General features: G+C 39.0%; 1 protein-coding gene across 2 annotated transcripts in view; it reads right to left on the bottom strand.

Moving 5' to 3' along the window:
* LOC135476130 (sarcalumenin-like) overlaps positions 1-20,410 on the bottom strand; it is an 85,515-nt gene that overhangs the window by 19,621 nt on the left and 45,484 nt on the right. For both annotated transcript variants that reach the window (XM_064756042.1, XM_064756043.1), the window contains one exon: positions 340-433. In XM_064756042.1, coding sequence (XP_064612112.1) covers positions 340-433 — 94 coding nt within the window. The remainder of the gene's footprint in view (positions 1-339; positions 434-20,410) is intronic.

Raw genomic sequence — 20,410 nt, 5'->3', positions numbered from 1 at the left:
GTACAGGTTTCCCCACTAAAATCAATAGTTTTCTAAACACTTCTTATGATCAACAAATTTTCAGTATATGGCAAAGCTTTACGCTTTCTACAATTTTCATGAAGGAAATATAAAGCAAGCACCAAAGTTACTGCAATAATCTACAATCTAAATCTATGAATAAAAGTTCGAACGGTTCTTTGACTTTCTTAAAATTTGCGAGTCATTCAAATACATCTTCATTATGAAGGGTGTTCCAAAGGAGCTGACCGTGGAAATTGTGAAATGACAGATAGGTGGGAATTGGTGCTTTTTCAATTTTCAGTTTGAAAATACTAGATTTTGAGTTGGGAAGCTTACAGTGAGGGACTCTCGTTTCCGTCCACTGGTGACAAACGTAAAGCCCTGAGTCTCGATGGCCACTCCTGTCCTCTGGACATGTTCTTCTAAATACCTGTGGAAACACAAAATACAAATTTCTGGTTAAAATAATTTCAAACTATCTGATTAGTACTCCATGCCATGTCCAAAGAAGATTTTAAATATGACAAGTGTCAAGTTTATGGATGATTTGAATACAGAGTGCTCAGAGTAAACCACAGGCTTTTGTCGACTTGTTATTGATATGAGTTAACAATCAGCAGTTCCCACTTTCAAACAACTCTTCCAGATTATTGGTGTCCGAATCATGACATAACTGAAGTGCAAATAACAGCTATCAAAGCTGGAAGAAGAGCAAGTGAAATAACCAATCATGTTGACCTGACAAGGATACATCATCAAACAATAGATTTAGACACCACAGAAAGACTGTGCTGTGAAACTGTCATTCCATAGTCAAATGTAATTTAGCAAATATCAACAGGTCATTGTGAATTCTCCACAATGACCTACAAACGATACAAAGTTAAACCATCTCCATTTGAAAGATTTCTAAAATATTCATGACAGAAAGCAGACCTCTTGTACAATAAGCAAACCATCTGATGCACGCTATCACACTCCCACACCTTCACAATCCTGAAACAAATTCCAGGTGTGCAAATAACACATGCCTCAGATAATTAGATGTCTGGGGAGTGTGAATCTAGATGTACAAATCATCTGCCATAAAAGAAAGCTTGGTCTTGGGCAACAGTGTTCGACTTTCTCCCACCATAATGTGGTTCGCTCTCATATAAATGAAACATTCTTGAGTACAGTGCAAAACATCAAATAAATAAAAACATAAATAATGAAATACATAAATAAAAGAAACCTGAAGGCCTGAAAAAGTCAAGTCAAATAAGGTATTACTGCATACACAGTGCAGAGCCAAGAGGTATTATTATATGGGGGGGGGTGGGGTGAGGGGTGGACTATAATTGGTCCCTGACTGCGAGACTTGATCCATCTCTCACCACGAGTGAACGAGTGATGATATATTATATCCACCTACGTTTCCTCCTCCCAACAACTAAACCTTCTATGCCTTGCTAAGTGTCTGAAATAAGCATTCCCCCTAATGAGCAACCTGACCATCACCATTTGATACCTGGAAAAACCTTTAAACTTCAAGTGTAGCTGAATGAGTGAAGGCTAGATTCGAGCCTTTGACACTGTGAGTCCTTTTGGACAATATTAATGCTACATGTACTTTCCAGGCACTTCAAGACACTTTTACAAAAGGGTAGACCTGGGCTAACAGCCTTCTAATTCAGGAAGTTGCTCAGATCCAGATATATTTCTCAGATAAGGATACACTGATATTATTATACCGACGTCTGGATGTCTAGAAAGACCATGCTCTAATAGACAGAGCATCTGCACCTGGGCCAGAGCTGCATAGTTTTGTTGTCGTACATGCTGAACATTAACATGCTGAATGCCGAGCCATGAGTACTGACGTAAAACACTGTTATATACAATACATGCCACTACCCTAGCCACATGTTCTCGATATTTACAATTTTTTTGTAATTAGCCCGGTTTCTGAAACCTTTGGCACAGAAATGGGGACTACTTATGCCAGTTATCCAGCTCATAGCTACTTTAGAAAGGCACCTAGCATATTTTAATATTTGATTGCTTTTTAACAGGTAAAATTTTGTTTTTAATGTGGCACGAAATTCATGTAATGCAAAATCATGCTTTTAGACTTAGATTATCATCAGATAAAGAGTCGTCTTGTCATCAAATTCAGGTTGAGAAGCAAGATACTGCATTACATGAACTGCATTACATGAACTGCATTACATGAACTGCATCTTGGAATGTGTTTCACAACACATTTCTGTCACCCACTCCATTTGCACGAGAAATAGCGTAGAGGTTGCAGGCCAGAAGAATGGCATGGCGAGTGCATGGACAACAAAACCCTCTGTCAGTCCCATGTCCCATGGGAGGACAAAATACATGTTCTAAAAGCATATGACTAATTAGCAGTGTTAACATGTCAATTCACTAATAAGTGCCTCCCAAGATGAAAAGGATTTGTTTTTAACAGAATTGTTCAAAATACATGTTTTGTCAAAAGACAATAATTTGGAGGGCGCTTCCAGACCATAATGTCCTCAGAGATCAAAACTAACCATCCAACAAAATCATATGTACATCTTGTACACTGAATCATTCGAATGCTGGCAGACAAAAACGAAACATTACTGTAATTCTTTATTTGTTCAATATGTTCACTTTCTTTTTCCACTTATTTTTTCCCAACTGGTAAATATAACTTCACAAATGTTATTTTTATGTTAAAGTGCAGAAGTTGGTCTGTACATATACAGACAGTATACAAAATCTTCATAACATGGTATAATCCATAGCAAGACAGAACTGGAATTCCTTTAATTGTTTGGATAATTTGGGTGTTGTTTTCTGAAATATGAGAGGACAGTCTGTGCAACTTGATCTGTGAGCAGATCTCATTCCATTGTTCTCATCACGAGTCATGTTCAAGTTTAGGAAAATGTAAGCAATGTATTTGTACTGTGTATACTCTAATGAGAGAAACTGTTCGAGGGCGGACATGACTAATATCATAGTCAATGCAGAGAAAGTGATACTGGTTAATGCTGTCATGTTGCAATAGCACAAACGCTATCAATTTTTCCACAATGATCTCATCTGATTTATCCACCATGTATATTAAATAGATGACACAGATGATACTCGGAAGATAACATGAATACGTTCCACAGAATTCACAACCCATGCATATGCATATCACACTTTTAAATGATTGACTCACTGGCTGTCATTTAATGCAATGTACAATCATTTTCATTGTTTTCTGGGAGAAAGAATTAAGCTGGAGTACCCAGGGTAAACCACCAACCTTTGGCAAACTACTGTTGGACTTTCTCACGTGGAACATGCCGAATTACAAACTTGATTGGTGGAAAACAAGTGGACCTGAACAACATAAAACTGCACAAACTGCCTAAAGACTGCTGTGAACCGATCACTACAAACTGAACCCATATCACATGCAGGCACTACGGTTTTGTCTTTGACATGTTAGACACCGCAATACAAGACATCTGCCTGCGGAAATCCACCAATCAGAAAACAGACTGATAACTGCTGTTCCAATTTCTTTAACATGTTAACATATGTTATACATGTTGATACAGCATAACAGTTCTATGCCATCACCAAAACGGAATTAATTTTCTTCAATGGATAACAAGGTTAAATTAGTTCTTCTCCATTTCTGATCATTTCATAATGAAGTGAGACATGAACAACACTGTTCAAGGCGAAGTGATCATCCCCTGATACAAGCTGTGTTGCCAGTATCTATATTGTATATCTAGTCCTAGGATTTAAAATTCTTAAAAATTGTAGGTTTGGAAGGGAGAAGAGTGGTGGGAGGTGGGGGAGTTTGGGGCGGGGGTGGGGGGGTCTGAATTCAGAACAAAGCTGAACAAAATAAAACATCAATCCATATTGCCTTGCATGGTCCTGTAATACAACATCTAGAGAATATCCCTAGATCTGATGACATAAAGAGTATCAAAAAATGTATTCGAAAATGAAAGAACAGAAAATGGAAGTTTTCGCACTGCCTGACCAAGTAATGAACCCATGTCTAGAGCAAAAATCTTGTAATATCAAAATTGAAAACTCGAGTCTGGGCTTCATTTCAGGACAACCACTGAAATAAGTTTATAAGGACGCCATAGCTTGTCCTAGCAGTTTGGTCTGTATGTTCCTTGCCGTAGAATGTGACCTTGAGCAAAAACCTTGTACATGTAATAATAACATTATGACCATAGTCCAGGCTCAATTTGACAACAAACATTCTTACAGGTCATAAAATTAAGTCTGTCTATGCTCTTAGATATACAATCACACAGCTGAAAAAAAAAAACAAAGTCATGACTAAAAATCCTAAGAAATCTGGCCTCGATATGAGATCAAACATTCACAGATGACTTATATACAAGTAGTCCTACCTTGTTCACGCCTTATCGTCTGTACAAGCATCTTTGTTACAGTATCCATATTATATACTTCAACTAGCCATCTAAAGTTGCAATCAGTTTCTGAAGCTCTTCAAAACAGCAGTGTAGATAGTGAAATCAGAAGGTTACCTGGGAAACAATCAGCGAATACCAGTATGGAAGTTTCTGCGAACCATGTATTACTTTCGTATGGGGTTGGCGCAGATTTCTCTCTGCACAGAACTCTGAAGACCCGTCTGTCAACCAATCTCACGGATCCATCTACATGAAGCCGCTGCCCCTTCGGTGTTGGCAGAGTGGCAGGAAGCGATGCGAGAACTATGAAAGCCTGTTACCACCACATACCTCTCTCCAGGCTGGCTGGCCAGCAGGTAGAGGAGGGAAGCGGTTGGTAGTGGTCCAATGTTAGAGGCGGTGAAGTAGACACTGTGACCAGCCCTATCTGACAGCTCCAGCTATGTTCAATAGGTCTGAAGGTGGCTGCATATTGAGAAGCCGGCTTTAGGGTTCAATCTGCCAGTCAAGGGCAGCCTGACACAGTTATATAACAGTCTGGCTACATAGCCATGGCCAGACTGGGCTCTGCACCAACTATTTGGCAATATATGCCAGTGAGAGAGAGAGAGAGAGAGAACCACGGCAGGGGCCCCAGAAGTACAGTGGCTCTCATTATGTATATAGCAGGTAGATCAGCCATAATTAAGTGAGCTATAAAGGTGTTGTCTCCACTACTAAATGGTCTTATTTGCACGGGAATATTGTTCGTGATGACCTCCACCTCAATGGAATAAGCATCAGCCCTTATTACATAAATGAAAGTTAACTTAATTAAATCTCATATTCAGACATGAACATACCGGTTAAGTTAATATATACCCGAAAGAGTTGTGGTACTGCCTTGTTTCTATGTAATTATATTATGCAACAGGTGTCCCAATAATCCTTAAAATATGGCAAAAACAAATTATTCCAGGTACAGATATAGCCTGTCATTTGATGATTGAAGTCTTTTTTTTCTCCCTCTGACACTTACCATATTCACCAGCTATTCCACACTGCACATGGCATTATGCTGTCTTATTCACCAGCTATTCCACACTGCACATGGCATTATGCTGTCTTATTCACCAGCTATTCCACACTGCACATGGCATTATGCTGTCTTATTCACCAGCTATTCCACACTGCACATGGCATTATGCTGTCTTATTCACCAGCTATTCCACACTGCACATGGCATTATGCTGTCTTATTCACCAGCTATTCCACACTGCACATGGCATTATGTTGCAATATTCACAAGCTATTCCACACTGCACATGGCATACTGTAGTATTCACAAGCTACTCCACACTGCACATGGCATTATGTTGCGATATTCACAAGCTACTCCACACTGCACAGGGAATTATGCTGTCTTATTCACAAGCTATTCCACGCTACGCATGGCATACTGTAGTATTCACAAGCTATTCCCACTGCACATGGCATTATGCTGCAATATTCACAAACTATTTCCCACAGCAAATGGCATTATACTGTGGTATTCACAAACGCTTTCCTTGAAGCAAATGCTACAGTCTAGTCTGTTTTCTTTTTTAAAATTTTTTACTTTTATTGAAAATACAGATTATCCGAAAATTCTGAACATGTTATTTGCTCTCAATTGTGCCACCGAAAATTTCAACTCCTAACTCTTTAACACATTAGGCCCAGAAAAAACAAGTTCCCCCTGATGTGCTGTAAGGCCTACAAGACCATTCTTATGGCACCTAACCTTAAATGAGACATTGCCTGAAGAGAAAGATAATGTTACCAGTGACTTTTTCAACTGTTGTTCAGTTCTGAACTTAGATGGTAAGGCTACCAAAGAGCTGAATGCACTAAAATAATTACCTTCTCATGTACACACACGCACGCACACAGGCACACACAAAAAAAGAATGAAGACCAGGAATTTTGTAATTTATGGTAATTAATACGCACATCGAGCATCAACGATGGAACATCCCCTTAAGTGACTTTGCTCTACCTGACCTCAATACACGCAGTACCTGATATTTACCTTATTAACATGGCTTTTTGGTTGCCTTGCTGATCAACACCAACAATGATGCTTGGTGGATAACACAAGCTAATTAAATCATTATTAACCACACTCCTGTAATGTATGTCTAGCATGAAAAAGCTAATCCGACCATGTTTTAGGGGGAGAAAAGACACACTGATGTCTTACAGTAGGAATGTGGTCCAAAAAGCCCATCATACAATGAAAAGATTTCATATTTAACTGGCCGAGAAAAACCCCAAAATAAGTTATTTTCAGATACAGTTTTCAAAGGTCTCTCTACATTAGTTTACTTATTTTTTTTACAGTTTCTCCTGTTACAAGTCTGAAATATAATATATTATAAATAAATTGAACCTCCATAACACAGATATGTTATCTGGGTTTTGTTTAATGTGAAAATATACATCAATTATTTGTGTCACGGTAGGGGAAAATGACATTCTCCATAAACAAATATTTTAACTGAATTTACTTTAACCCTAAATGTGTGTGCTGATAAAGTAATGAAAGCATTCATGATAAATTCTGGGCTTAAATTTTAAGCCACAGTTGTCTCTGGGAGATCCTAGTGTTAGTCAAACAATACCATCTGCCTTGCACTAAGTTCATTGTTGTAACCAGATAAGTATAGAGGTCAACTGTCAAGGTCAAAAGGTTGGCCATCACACTGGGCTGCCCTGGGAAGACTGGGGGATGAATTGGCAGAATAATCAAAACAATTCAGGGCTATTGCACCTGCCTTTAACAACAAAATGCCTGGAGCATAGTTTCTAATAGACATTAAATATCTGCACTAAATATTTACCAGGGTAAATGTTTTCAACAACTACATCAGTGAAGTCAGGTGTCCTCTAGGCTAAGTCTAACCTAGAACCCAAAGTCCATATACTCTAAATGGTATGGCTGGTTCAATCCAAGAGGTGCTAGACAAAAGTGGGTGTCTAAACAATGTGGCCAGTCAACTAACCTTTAACAGATACCTATATTTCAGCAGAAAAATTGTCAATGCACATCTGGGTTTGTGACATGTGAGTGTCAAAAGTGTGTACAACACAAAATATGGAAATGACACAGTTTATAGCACATCCATTTATTGACAGCAGATGTAGTGAATTTCTACCCTAAATTGAAGAGAGCATATATTTCTTCACCACTTCAATGATATTATCAATCTATTACAGTATTCATTTAAACAATCACTCGTCATTCAGTGTATAAACCATTAGATCGCTGAAAATATTTCTATTCAAAGTTAGCGGATGACTTCTTTTTCTCCTTGACATAATCTTAAAAGCTGTAAGTGTAAACCATGTAATCAGCTAAAGGCAGTGACCAAATCTTCAAACCATGCAAAACTGCTGAAGTGTAAACAACAAGCTGTCAAGGTCAAATGATAACAAACGTCATTTCAGCTGCATCCAAAGTAAAACTGAAAATGGTCTGTAATTCAGTAACACAAGATCACATTTCTTCTTGTGGTGATAAAGTTTGGTAAAAACATTGATCTTTGTTACAATGATGAACTCCTGTGTATTTCTGGAAATGATATTCCACATGCTTTTCACGACCCTGATCTGAGGGCTAACACAACTCTACTATGTCAAGATTCTTGACTGCACAAAGACATCCATGTTTTCCGCATACATATCAATAAGGTAGACTAAAGGCTTTATGAACACCTAGAAGGCACTTGCAAACCTCAGCCACACCTAAGTGTACTGATTCACCCCGGTACAGACAAAAGGAAGAATACTCCAGATCGCCGGCAGGTCTTCATAACCAAAGACCAACCTGTGTGTAACAGGACAAATAAATGGCAGCAAAAGTATAACCTCAATGACAGAGGTAGAAATAAATCCTTCATCCAATCACATGTCATACATATCTGCTATATGACAAGAAATCCATTATTAACTTTCTGTGGGGCCTCCGTGGCTCAGTTGGTTAGCACATTAGCGCAGCATAATGACCCAGGAGTCTCTCACCAATGGGGTCGCTGTGAGTTCAAGTCCAGCTCATGCTGGCTTCCTCTCCGGCCATATGTGGGAAGGTATGGCAGCAACCTGCAGATGGTCATGGGTTTTCCCCGGGCTCTGCCTGGTTTCCACCCACCATAATGCTGGCCGCCGTCATATAAGTGAAATATTCTTGAGTACAGCGTAAAACACCAATCAAATAAATAAACAAATTAACTTTCTGTGATCTCATCACAGATCGCATGGCTCTTCATCAAATAAGCCTGTAACAGTTTTGTCAGTCATAAAGTACATACTGACTTTTTATTGCTCTACCCAAAAACAATTTCTCGTATGGAGGATGACTTGACCTAACAGAAAGTAATCATTCCGTACCAATTAGTGGAATACATTCTCATTCATAAGCCAAAGGCTCATGTTCCCTGGGTGAATTTCCTGGGTCATCTTTTCACAGTTTGTAGTGGTGAGTGCCTTAAAGGCATACATGTGCACTGAACGCATAAGAAAAGTCAGAGCCAGTTGTTTGATTAGTCTGGTCCTCTGTCCAAAATGTATTTGTGGTACTATTTTTCTGCTGGATTAGAAAGCTACTGAACAGTGACCACAAAATATCTTTCAAGCAAATCAAGAAAAGAAACCAACACAAAATGAGATTTCTGCATGCACTCTCCTAACCTAAGCTGTTCTTCAATAATTAACACAATTCTTAAAATTATTATGATAGGATTATACGTGTAACCTGCAACATATTCTGAAAGCAAGGTCTAAGAACACTGAAGAGTTTTCACTATTAAGTCTACGTAAGGGGGAGTTTCACAATGAAGTTAATTCATTAGGAATCCCAACGTATGTAGCACGCTAAAATTACAATGTCGACAATAATATATATACATGAACTTTTAAACCAAAGTACCTACGGACTACAGGTGTGATGAGATCAGATAAGCATAATTCACTACAAATAAATTCAAACATTCATTTTTTTAATAAATATAATTTTGTGTATTCATAGAAGAAAAAAAAAATATTGGTTTTTATTAATATATTATGATCCAAATTAAACAGCTATAAAACAACACCTGACTGATTAATTTAGCTTCAGGACAATTAAAATGCTTGCCATCTCCTAACACCTGATTATATGCAGTAATTCAAGTATAATTTATTCACAATATTTTTAGCCTGTCTAGAAACTACAAACATCGAGCAGCAAAATCCATCTACTTGTATATTCTGCCAGCGTTTCTTCACTGATATAAGCAGCTAGATGATGCAGGTGATTACATTTCTCTGAATGCAAGAAGGCCTTTGACAAAAAAAAAAAAAACAAAAAAACAAGAACCAACATACATGCAGTGAATAAGCAGCATAAGGGTCTCCTTGTTCAAATCAGATGTCAATTGCATTAGAAGCACCTTGAAGATTGCTAATGCAAATACACAATAGTGCAATGCGGTTTGGCAGCTGCACACGTAACATGCATGTTGTAGCGAGCTGGCCGGTTAAGCAGACTACAATGTTAGCTGACTGGCCGGTTTTCCTATTTATAGATCAGCTGACGCACGTTGTAGTTCGCCTGCAAGAGCAGTAAAAACCTGAGTAACACGAATCAAGACATGCGATCGTCTGATCTCTGAATACAGACATACAGTACTTAATAACTAAGCACATTAAAATGCACAGCACAACTGAAAGTATCATGAACTTCAGGTATTGGGATATCATAAGACACAAAATTGGCTTGACTGGCTGAATCATGAAGTCAAATCTCCAAATTGCTGAAGTCTGCAGCTGGTGATTAAGATCTTGACCAAATTACAACACTTATATGAAGTTAAAGTCACTACAAAACATCTGGGTTTGTGGAGAGAGCTAGAGAAACAAATATGAAACACTTCTTTACAGTATTACAGAATATACACCTGCAGAATGTGCAGAATTACCCACGGCACATTTTCAGTGAGACTATTCAGGCATAACCACAGGCTTTAATGACATTTAGCAATCATACACATGCATGTTTAATTGAACTGACAACTAAATAATCTCATTAACACCTGTAAATTTTTTTTTTACATTTAAAATTTTTAAGATGCTGTTGGGTGCAATGGAAAGTAACCACAGACCTTTTACAACATACAAATGGGACAACAGAATATGCGGTTTCTTTTTCAAACAAATGACTATTTCAGTTTTGACATTTGTTATTAGAAAAAGTTCTTTTTCACAACCTGATGTGCTTCTGAAAGTCCATTTTTAAGTGAAATACAGTAGTTGACAAATATGCATCTTTTTTATTGTAATTAAATGTCCTGTAATATAAAAGCATTTCAGGAAACACGTGCTCTTCTCATATGGGTTACATTCCAAGTGTACCTGACTACCATAGAAGTCTTCAATGGCGAGTTACATGTACCTAAATTACCTTACACTAGAGATTTTTGGCCAAAAAATCCATATTCGGTAATAACATAAAATGTTTTATATTTACCAAGAATAGCTCAAATTATAGCCATTCAGTGAATATCTGACACGTACCTGTGCTATTTATAGAGTTAAAATGATTCTAAAATTTGAAAAAAGTTATAAAGCCACCTGTAATGTATGGGCAGATGAGGCTGACATATTCTGTGACAAGTAATCTGGGCTATAACATAATGGCACAAAATTCCACTGGATTTGTGCGAATTTATTCTTTTGCCAAAAATATCACGGTATATGGACTCTAAATTGATAGCTATTGTTCTTCAAATTTCACAACTCACAATCCAAGGTATTCATGTTCTGGCTTTCAGCTATCTGTCCTTTGTCCATCACACAAAATTTGTATCTGTAACAACTTCATGTAAACCCTGTTAAGAGACATCACCAGTCTGACCCAAGGTTCAGAATTGTGATAGTCTGATGGCATCAAAACAAAGGAATCCTAAAGCCTTGGACAAAACAGCATGGGGGCTGGAGTGTCTAGGAGCACATATACACCCATCTATTTGCCAGTGCACCAAAAAGGGTTATAAAAAAGTACTGTTTATATTTTCTTAGTTCTTTAGCGGTTTGTATTAAATGTTGTTTTGGGAATTGGTCTTGTGATTATTGACCTGGAACATCAATTTTTGGTTGATGGCTGGTGCACAAGTATCTGTTTCAATGCACAGATCACATAGGCAGCCCGTTTGTAATTTTTGTTTTCTAATTTTAACCCTGAGAGTGACACCGTGTGAAACGGCCCAATGAGAGCTCTGGTCTCATACACAGCTATGTGTTTGATTGCGTAAGTATAACGTACGTCTACACCGCAGGGTCTTAAATGAAGACTTTTATCACCTATGCATGCACAGAAATGAGAATGCACCTACAAGACAAATTTTCACAGCTGGCTAATTCCATCAGTATTCAACAAACAACTTTAATTACTGTATTTGCCCTAAAACTTCAAAAAATTGTGTTTTTACAAGTAAATAAAAAGGTTGTGAAATATTACTCTGTGTTAAAACTTACATTTTTCCCCCTAAGGATCCTCATCATCTTAACTTCCAAACAAACCTTAAAACGCTTTTCTAAGGTCACTAGGATCAAAATCAAACTCATCAGGCAGACCTAGTGACGTAAATCATGAACAAAATTTTAGGTCAAATTCAGAAGGAAATCTGTTGAATGAAGAATTTCACAAGAATTCAAACTGAAACTTCAGATTACCTTAAAAGATAACAAACCCAAGTCAATGAGAGATTCATCCTCACCAAATCATTCATGGAGCATATCACAAACATGAAAGTATAAGTGATAATGAAAGTATAAGTGATAATGAAAGTATAAGTATAAGTGATAATGAAAGTATAAGTGATAATGAAAGTATGAGTGATAATGAATGTATGAGTGATAATGAATGTACATGTATGAGTGATAATGAATCTATTACAACAAATTTGGTTGAAATAATTTAAATACAATCACAGTGTTAAACATATAAAAAAAAGATTATATCTACAGTCAATGTAAAGAATCTCACTTCTATGAATTATGACATCTCTTGAACACTGATCAAGAGAATGTAGACAGAACTAGAAACGATTGTGGTGTGAAAAAAAGGGCAGAAAAACATGTAAAGTTTTTACATCTGACAAAAAGCTGTTAAGACAAAAACATCTGGCAAACAAAATTAACTTTTTAAACCAGAATGAAGCAGTTCATCAAAACTTTAAATTTGAAGTTTGTGTCATCCTCTGAGGATATTACAACAATAAATCTGCCAGCATGTAACTGTTAAGACGCTGTTGCTACAGGGAGAATGGACAGGATCTGTTGTAATCCCTAGCCAGGCCACAGGTGCTGGATGACAAACAGGAAGTCAACAATGCCTGGAGGCCATCTTGTTTTTTCTTAAAACAGGAAGTCTGAAGGCAACTTGCTGAGAGTTCTGACAATATCTTGAAGATTAAAAACATCTTTATTTTACCAACAGCTGATTCAGCTCTTGTAAACCTTTAAGGATGAACAAAATGTAGAACAATTTCTATAGAGCCCCCAGAAATTCTCATTTTTAAATGCTCTAACAGCTTTGTTTCCACTGACTTCAGAGACAAAGTTAAGTTGCTTTGAGCTAACTGACCACTTTCTGAAACATATCTCAGACAGGAATAGGACATAGTGGATTGCCAGGGATTTCATTAACTTGTCAAATGCAATGCACAAAATTATTGACAATGTATTTTGACTGGTTTGGTATGTAAAAAGTGCACTTTCAGAAGCACATTAATGCCTTCAAATGATACTTTAGCAGTCAAGACATTTTGTTTTTCAAACAAGAAATCAATTAAACTTTCACAAAAAACTCCCTAGTGAGACAATAAGGTGCATGAATCAATCCGAATCAGAGAAAATGTGTCACTTGAAAAATGTTAAAATTCATGTGAAATACTGTAGTCAAAGATTAATTCAACGATCAAAGCATTTTTTACTTCATTTAATGATAAACTAACCACAGATGAAAAAAACATATCAAACATGTGATGTACGTGCATATATTAATTCAAGTCACATTGACTATTTCTCAATGAATTTACATGATGCCAGGATGTTTACCTAGTGCTGCCTAACTGTAACGCTATTTTAAAGAAGAATGTCCAGTCCACAAGTTTGCCACATAAAGACACCAGGAGAGGTATCAAAAACTGCCAGCTCTTTGATTTATTTATTTATTTGGTGTTTTACGCCATACTCAAGAATATTTCACTTCCAGGACGGCGGCCAGCATTATGGTGGGAGGGAACCGGGCAGAGCCCGGGGGAAACCCACGACCATCCACAGGTTGTTGGCAGACCTTTCCATGTATGGCCGGAGAGGAAGCCAACATGAGCTGGACTTGAACTCACAGCGACCCCATTGGTGAGAGGCTCCTGGGTCATTATACTGCACTAGTGCGCTAACCAACTGAGCCACGGAGACTCCGCAAGCTCTTTGAAAAACTTTGCAAAGATAAGTTAGTGTTAAAACATACATATGTAATATAATTATAAAACATATCGGTGCCATGACAATTTTTGTATGGTTGACAGGTTCTCAATGATTCTTTTCTAAAAATGTTCACAGCCAAATCATAAAACTTGTAAGGTTCACTACATATAATATATTTGACCTAAACATTTCACCAGAAAAAGTGCATTTTTAGACGCTAAAAAAGTTTAATAAAATATTCATTTTGGTGCAGAACCTCGCATTCTTCTCTAAGGATATCACCCAATCTTAAAAAATAAATAACTCTCAAAACCCCTTTCTAAGTTCCGAAGGCCTTGCTTAACCCGGCAAAATGAGTATCTTACTTGTGGATGAAATTTTAGGTCAAATACAGTACTAAAGCACTGTTACACATAGTGCTAAGTGGGGATGTCGCACTGTTACACATAGTGCTAAGTGGGGATGTCGCATCCAAAAGCATGCACAAGTTCAGATAAAAGGCAAGATGGATGGCACATGTAAATTTCATCAGAATCAACACAGAAGTTTGGTAGGACATGCAAGGACAAAATCCCGCGGGCAGAAAGGCAGACATGCAAGGACAAAATCCTGTGGGCAGAAAGGCAGACATGCAAGGACAAAATCCCACGGGCAGAAAGGCAGACATGCAAGGACAAAATCCCACAGGCAGAAAGGCAGACATGCAAGGACAAAATCCCACGGGCAGAAAGGCAGAGATGCAAGGACAAAATCCCACGGGCAGAAAGGCAGACATGCAAGGACAAAATTCTGCGGGCAGAAAGGCAGAAATGCAAGGACAAAATTCCGCGGGCAGAAAGGCAGAAATGCAAGGACAAAATCCCGCAGACAGAAAGGCAGACATGCAAGGACAAAATCCCGCGGACAGAAAGGCAGACATGCAAGGACAAAATCCCGCAGGCAGCAAGGCAGACATGCAAGGACAAAATCCTGCGGGCAGAAAGGTAGAAATGCAAGGACAAAATCCCGCGGACAGAAAGGCAGACATGCAAGGACAAAATCCCGCGGACAGAAAGGCAGACATGCAAGGAAAAAATCCCGCGGACAGAAAGGCAGACATGCAAGGACAAAATCCCACAGACAGAAACGCAGACATGCAAGGACAAAATCCCACGGACAGAAACGCAGACATGCAAGGACAAAATCCCGGACAGAAAGGCAGACAGACGGTTCCAGGTTATCTCCCCATATACATAGACACGAAATAAGATTACAATATCTTTATACAGAACAATATACTGCTATGCACTATCTTAATTGTTCCCGATCAGATATCAACATGCTTCAGGCCATCTGCATAATGTATCTCCGGAATTTATTTTCTATCAACTAAGGGAACAGGATGTGTAAGCCACGACAGTCTGATTGATTGACACAGATTAAATGACAGGTCATTCAGCCCCTCCTGATCAAAGAGCTGTCAGTGCCAGTGTACTCAGACTGGGCAGAAGTTAGAATGTGCCCCATACAAACCTTATCTGTCCATTCAAAATCAAATGAGATTTACATGTGAATACAACATGTGCATGTATATACTCATACTCACTGGTTCTTTGGTGAAATCAAATAGATCTACTTCCTCCCTAAAACCTCTTGGGGGTCTTGAACACGAAATGAACAGTGGGGGGTGGGAGTGAGGCAGTGGGTAGAATGAGTTGACTAGACACATTTGTTAAACTTACATTCACACTTCTCTTAGTTTTTAAAAATAAAGTGTAATATGTTCATATGTAACAACATTTATCTTCAGACAACACATGCAGCTTTATATAAACACACAATTCCTGCATGCACACATTTGAAATGAAACTGAAAGAACCTGAGTAATATACCTGGTCCAGAGAGAGGCAGTTCGATTGACTTATATCAGAAAAAAAATATGTCCACAAATATCTACGCTTGAAACTCTAGGTGCTTGAAGTTCATCACCAACATGCCCAAAACAAACAAAACTGACAAACAAAACTAAACCCCGAATTAAGGCCCAATTCATACAAACGACATTCGTTCAACTTTTCAGGCTGTAATGAAAACAACTGCTTGTTTTGTATCTAGCCTAAAGAATGGGAAATTCATAATTGTTTACAAAACATAAACATATAATTGTTAAAAAATTAAAGCAGTAAAGCTTTATGCTTTGACAAAAAGCCAGTGTCAGTGTAGATGTACTCTACCATTTAAAGCACCTTAGGTGGCCTTGGGGCATGGGGTCTTCTCCCTGTGTTTAGGCTAAAGCTCCTCAACTCTCCATTCTGTGGACAGTGTCTATTAACAGACTAGGGTTGAACATTTCCTGCAGAAGTGTGGGACCATTCTAGAGCTAGGTTATTAAGCTGATACTAAAACTATTCCCTCTATCTTACTCATGGCCCTCCCCTCCACTATCCAATCTAAGTCTCCCCCACCCTCCCTACTGGATTGTATTACAGATCTGATGACCCCTACACAGACCTGTATCTCCAGGTCAGAAAGTATGTCACATGAGGCTTAAATAGATTCCCATACCTCAGACCTTTCCTATATACATGTATATGTAGTTCACTTTATATTATAATGTTCTTAACGATCCAAACAGCTATGATAAGACAGATATATAAGGCATACACACCCTGATACTATAACTCACCTCACAGACAAAGTCACCATGGGATTTGAAACTTGATTCGTCGAACTTGACCCCCTGAATTCAGCCATGTAGATGTATGCATGTATTATTCCCCCTCCCCCCAGGAAAATCAGGAAGCTACAAAATTCCACAAAAAAAAAAAGACTACTTTCGTCAATATAGTTGTCACCACTTAATCTCCTAAGAACACGTGCCAGTCCCACCCATCCATTTATCCTATTGCTGCCTCACTGCAATGCCATGCTGATAACACCACAAGATGTCCCACCCCTACGTCAAACCCATTCACCACCCAGATACAAGGACATAAAAAGCAACACAGTCTATCATATGAACTAGAGGACAACCAGTGCTTATGAACAGCAAGTCTATATTTTTATTTGATTACTTGACTGGTGATTAATGCTGTATACTCCAAAATATTTCAATTCTAAGAGAAGTGTGAATGTAAGTTTATCAAATCTCACCTTTGTATGTAACATTTTGGTCATGCAATAACATGCACTAGAAATTAAAACTTCATTACACATCTTTTATCCATAGCGTAATTAACTTGATTAAAGATTCTGTTACATCATTACAATGTAAACCTAAACCGTAGGACATGTAAAATGTTTCCCACAAATACCAAGAGAATATAAACATACAAACAGAAAAATAATAGACACATTTTCTGATTCTGGTGAGAATGGACAGCTCGCTGTGTAGTTGGCCACCTTATGTAACACATATGTACACAGCAGGGCCACTGACGGGGAAACATGTCTGGAATGTTCCGCTTTGGAATGTTGCTACATAGATCCTCAGCCTGAAGGCCCCCCCACCCTCCACCAACATCCACAGGTAACACGCCAGTTTAGGTTATGCACTAACCTAAACTTTTCAACTTTTCTGACACAGGTACACATCAAGCAACTTTAAACGCTATTTTGATACATATATAGTTGGGATTATGGAAACAAAACTTTTCAGGGAAAATATTTCTGGGTCTTTTCTTCAGGAGATCATTTTCTCCAGGTATAATAATTGTCCTGACTATATCATGACCAAGCACAAAATGTTAAATTAGACATTACTGGGTGTAGCGCTACAATACTAAGTTCAATAGGATATATCAGTTCATCATTTCCTGCTTGCATCAATGGCAAACAGAATACCATTCAGTCAGTCAGCCATTTTGCTGATCAGGTACAGAAACAGGAACTTCTGTGACAGTTCGTCTGTTTGGTCTGTATGATGGAGACTGAGGCTACAGTTGAGAGGCCCACACCCATTCATAATAACCAGGTACTGCGCACCACTCCCAGGACTCTGTGACCTCTTGATTTGGTCTAGGTATTTGCTTTATGCTAGGATTATTTATAGGGCATACATTAGCATGAGCAATGGGTGGTGGGTGTAATTATGTCTAGAGATTGTGACTGCACAGAGAACTTACCTGGCTCTTTTCTGACAGACATGCCTGTTCCTAGAGGAAATGCTGTAGCCAGTGGTTTTAATGACAGACAGACAAGCTTGTAGCCCCTGTCCTGCTCCCACAGCCCATCCATCATACAAGGACACCTGTACTCATGTCAACCCCTGACACACGGGGCAAGAATGTACGGCCCCTCTCTTCCCAAACTTCCTTTTCTTTGCTGCGGTTTATTCACAGCCATTTGTCTCCACTCCAAGTCTGAACTTTTCTTTTGGAAAAGAGGTGGTTGATCTAATTCGACAAGCATTTCCTCCAGCCACAGACGGATTTTCTTCTCCAGCAACACAAAGCTTAAGCCCCTAAAACGAAAACGACCGAGATGTGGAGGTTGCGATTGCACAAGGTCGGGCTGACTGGGCAGTGATCTGTCCGGCTGGCTGGCAGGCTGGCTGGTTGATTGGTTGAGTTGGTTGCTTGACTGCTCCCATAGGCTACCTGTAGGCAAATTACTGCGCTGTCTACCCTCTTGTCACATCTCCCTCCCCCTCTTTGGCTAGGCCACTAGCACCCCCCACTGTGGGGTCAGACTGATCAGAAGATCATCTTCGCTGGACCCTCAGAGGTAAGCTAGGTTCAGAGCAGACAGTGTGTCCACAAACTGTGTAGCTAGCTTTTGCTGGGGTGGGGGGGGGGGGAGCCTGGTTTGTGCAGCCTGGCTCTCTCATGCTCTCCACCCTCTCTCTCTCTCTCTCTCACTCACTCAGCTGTCTGACTGACCTGGAATCTGCCGGCACAGTCAGCTGATAGTCTGTCAGGGGAACAAAAGCTGTCAGCTGATTCTGTCTGCCAAGCTATGGGTCTACCTTGCCTGTGGCTGGCTTTGCTGGGACTGGGCTTGTTGAGAGGACTTACTACACCTATACATACAGCTGCACCACTTGTAATGCCTGTAGAATGGTCAAGGGGAAGGGGGGGGGGATTGAATTAACCTATTGGGGGGAGGAGGGGGGCATGTTGAGGCATTAACATGAATGACTACATTCAGTTCTGGCCAGTCTCTTGAGGAAAGCTTATTTGCCTTTATTCACTTCTAACGGGTCAGTGAAGTTCATGCAGCTAAGGAAAATCAAACATACATGTGTGACGAATGGCTGCTAATCTACAAGGTGTATTATAGTCATATACTGTGACACTAAAACAAATGAAAGCATTTTCTGCGCAGACAAACCAGATTTTGTTTTCCATTTCTGGCACACTGTCAGGTTATACGTACATGCATGCACATCAAAACTACATTAAACCAAAATGAGTATTAAAATAGAAAAGCATATTTTTTTTAAAGATAAGCAATCTTTAGAAAACTGCTTGGTAACGTATGGCAGTCAATCACTGCCATAATTACAAATGTATAATCCTGCTTGCACCTGAACAACAGTCACAGCTATTTAAAAGCTTGCTCCAACATTTATTAGTCTTAAATATGCCAATCTTACCAATATTATTCCTCAGAAAGCAAGAAACTTGGGCAAAATCTTTCTGTTTTTCAGCTGGTTACTGAATTCTCTTCCATCCTGAATTCTCTCCCAAATGTGAACAAAATTTCAGCAAAGATACCTCATATTTGGCTTCACCGCATGATAAGTGCACCCTCTTGGTCGGTCAACTGGTGCCAAATATAGCAGCAAATGGTCAGTCTCTGAGAATGACCTGCAGCATATCTGACCACCACTCCCTTATCTGCATATTGACAGCTCGAGCTGTACTCCGGCACGCATACTCGTACATACACCTTGATGAAGACTGTACGCTGATCAGCCCTACCCAGAAGCAGCCTATATCAATGTATATGTATGTGCCTGGTTATATGTCCATGAACACAGTGTTCATTTCCAAGCATAGCCTCATCAGTTCATCCACCACTTATACAGATCTTGGGAACAGAGCGCAAGTCCCAAATCATACATTGCGTAACCTGGCTCTTACCAGCTCCTGGTGTTTCCCCAAATATTACATAATCCCCTTCCCAGTTTGCAGACAGGAAAGCAGGCTGGACTATACTCTGTTGCAAAGCTTATTGATTGTGTCCCTTGGGGAAAACAGCGAGGTTTAGCCCAGGAATAACCTCTAGCCAGCCATAGTCTAGGTATGTATATATATATGTATGCAGAACAATGGGGTGAAGACTCCAGTATAACCACCATCTACATGTAATAACTACATACATTATAACAACCATTTAATGAAAATGCAATTTTGCATTCCCCCCTCCCTCCTCCATATCAGATGACAAAGATTATTATATCTGTGCAAAAATGATATTAATCATAAAATAACTTTACACATATAGGTAGGCAACAAAGTGAATACCAACTAGCAGCCTGCAGTAATATTTCAACA

Source organism: Liolophura sinensis, chromosome 10, assembly GCF_032854445.1.
Source record: "Liolophura sinensis isolate JHLJ2023 chromosome 10, CUHK_Ljap_v2, whole genome shotgun sequence".
NCBI lineage: Eukaryota > Metazoa > Mollusca > Polyplacophora > Chitonida > Chitonidae > Liolophura > Liolophura sinensis.
This window is presented reverse-complemented; position numbering and strand designations above follow the sequence as displayed.